Genomic DNA, 2,033 nt, shown 5'->3' on the forward strand with positions numbered 1-2,033 from the left:
TGGAATTACTGTGTTTTCCTGCTGCATGTATCTTGAACATCATCAATGGACTGCTAGGAATGCTGACATCAGCAGTGTTAATTTCTTAGTGTTTTTGAAGAAAATACTATCCATCCTGTTTGCCTATAGTAATTGCAGAAAAAAATGTTAAAATACATAGCAATGTTATCAGTAACTAGTACCAGACAAATAATACACCAAAAGTCAAGAAAAAAATATACTGTATATTTTAATTTCGTAGTAAAATAGCATATAATAAATAGAAAAATAAAGATCCATTAAAATTCTCTACAGCGACAGAATATCCGGGTGAAATAATCCTCATCATGTTGGTAGCTATTTCTTCAGCTTCTGTCTTGCTTGCATGACTTGTATCTTTTCTTCTTTCAGTGCATTCAGTAGTTTATCTAAAGAAGAATGAAACATAATTTGTCTTAATTTTGCCATTAATACTTTAAGAGAATCAAATAGTGTTAAGCAAACTAGTAATATTCCTTACAATTTCTTGTCTAGCAAATATCTGAAAGCTAGTTTCTAACATGTAATGAAAGCATTAGGTATTAAAATGGAAAAAAGGTATGTATTGCTATGACAAAGGAAAAAAACTATTCATTTCCTGCTCTGAGAAGTAAACGTATGCAAACCACCTATCGCAACTTCTTTGGGATTTTGCTTTGAATGTGTATATCTGATGGACATATTTTCTGTGTTCTTCTAACTTTTGCACTCCAGAAAGTTTCCAGACTGGCAGCCTGTGGCCCTGATGAGCATCACATCCTCACACTTCCTGGCTTCCCTGCTGGAATTCTCAGGAATCACTTTCTGCTGAACTATTTTATTTCCGGTGTTTCCCACATGGCCAGTAGGTTTTTAAATTCAAATGCCAAAGTAATTTAACTTTTTTGTTTTGTTTTTGTTTCTTTTCACACCTCCAACAACCTGGGGTCATTGGAAGCCTTTCTTTTACATCAACTCTGGTTTACAATCTCAGAAACTCAGTAGCAGTGGATAGATTTTGCATGTACAAACTCCCTCTGATTTGAGCAGCGTCTGAATTGGTTTCTTTGCTAATACCTAATGACTTTGGGCGTTTTGTGATTTTTTTTTTTTTTTTTTTTTTTGTGCGTGTGTGTGCAAAAGTAACCAGATCAATAATTCCGCGCTTCCTTTAATTTCTGCACTCAGCAGGTCGCCCATGCCCAGTGACCTGGGCAGGTGCCACTGCACAGCGCCTTTGCTCCCTGCACACCCCGCGCTCCCCCCGGGCCGGGAGCAGGTGCATGCGGGGCACAGATACCCAAGGCTGCTGCGCACACCGCGTTTCAGGGTGTTATTGATGGAGGAGCCCCGACTCCAGCGGCCAGGGCCGGCAGCGGTGGCAGCGCAACGGGCGCGGCGCGGGGAGACCCCCGGGCGGGACGCACACTGCTGGGCGTCGAAGCCGTCGCCGACCAGCGCCAGCAGTTCCAGCTCCTTAAGGCGGATGCCCAGCTCGCAGATCTCGCCCTCCAGCTGCGGCTGCTCCCCGGGCCGCCACGCCGCGCCGCCGCCCTCCTCCGCGCCCGCCGCCGGGCAGAAGAAGCGCAGCGGCTCGTAGGCGATGGGCGCCAGCGCCGCTGCCCAGCGGGGCGGCCCGGCGGCGGGCGGCGGGGGCTGGCGCGGCCCGCACACGGCTGCGAAGAGCGTCCGCAGGCCGCCGCCGTCGGGCAGGGCTGGGACGGGCTCGGCGAGGTCGTGGAAGTGGGGGAAGTAGAGCGGGCGCGGTGGGCGCTGCTCGGCCATGGCACCGCCCGGCAGCCCCCGCCGCCAACGGCGGTTGTCGTGGCGACGGGCCGCGCTTGAACGGCTGCGCTGCGCTCGGGGCCTCCGTGCAAACCCCTCCAGGCAGGGCAGCCCGGCCGGGGTTGGCCCTTTCCCCCGACCGCGCTCCGGGGCTGCAGCCGCCTCCCCGCAGGGGGACGGTGAAGGGATGTTGAATTTCCCGAAGTCTAACACGACCGGTATAGAGCGCAACTGTGGGTGATGTTTCCAGC

The 2,033-nt window shown here is 51.0% G+C and overlaps 1 protein-coding gene across 1 annotated transcript; it reads right to left on the reverse strand.

Moving 5' to 3' along the window:
• Positions 1-336: 336 nt before the first annotated feature.
• C5H11orf91 (chromosome 5 C11orf91 homolog) lies at positions 337-1,782 on the reverse strand. The gene is made up of 2 exons (XM_065838077.1): positions 1,425-1,782; positions 337-407 (listed from the first exon to the last, which is right to left on the reverse strand). The coding sequence occupies exons 1-2, from the start codon at positions 1,780-1,782 to the stop codon at positions 337-339; spliced, it is 429 nt and encodes a 142-aa protein (XP_065694149.1).
• Positions 1,783-2,033: the final 251 nt, after the last annotated feature.

This window comes from Patagioenas fasciata, chromosome 5 (genome assembly GCF_037038585.1).
Source record: "Patagioenas fasciata isolate bPatFas1 chromosome 5, bPatFas1.hap1, whole genome shotgun sequence".
Lineage (NCBI taxonomy): Eukaryota > Metazoa > Chordata > Aves > Columbiformes > Columbidae > Patagioenas > Patagioenas fasciata.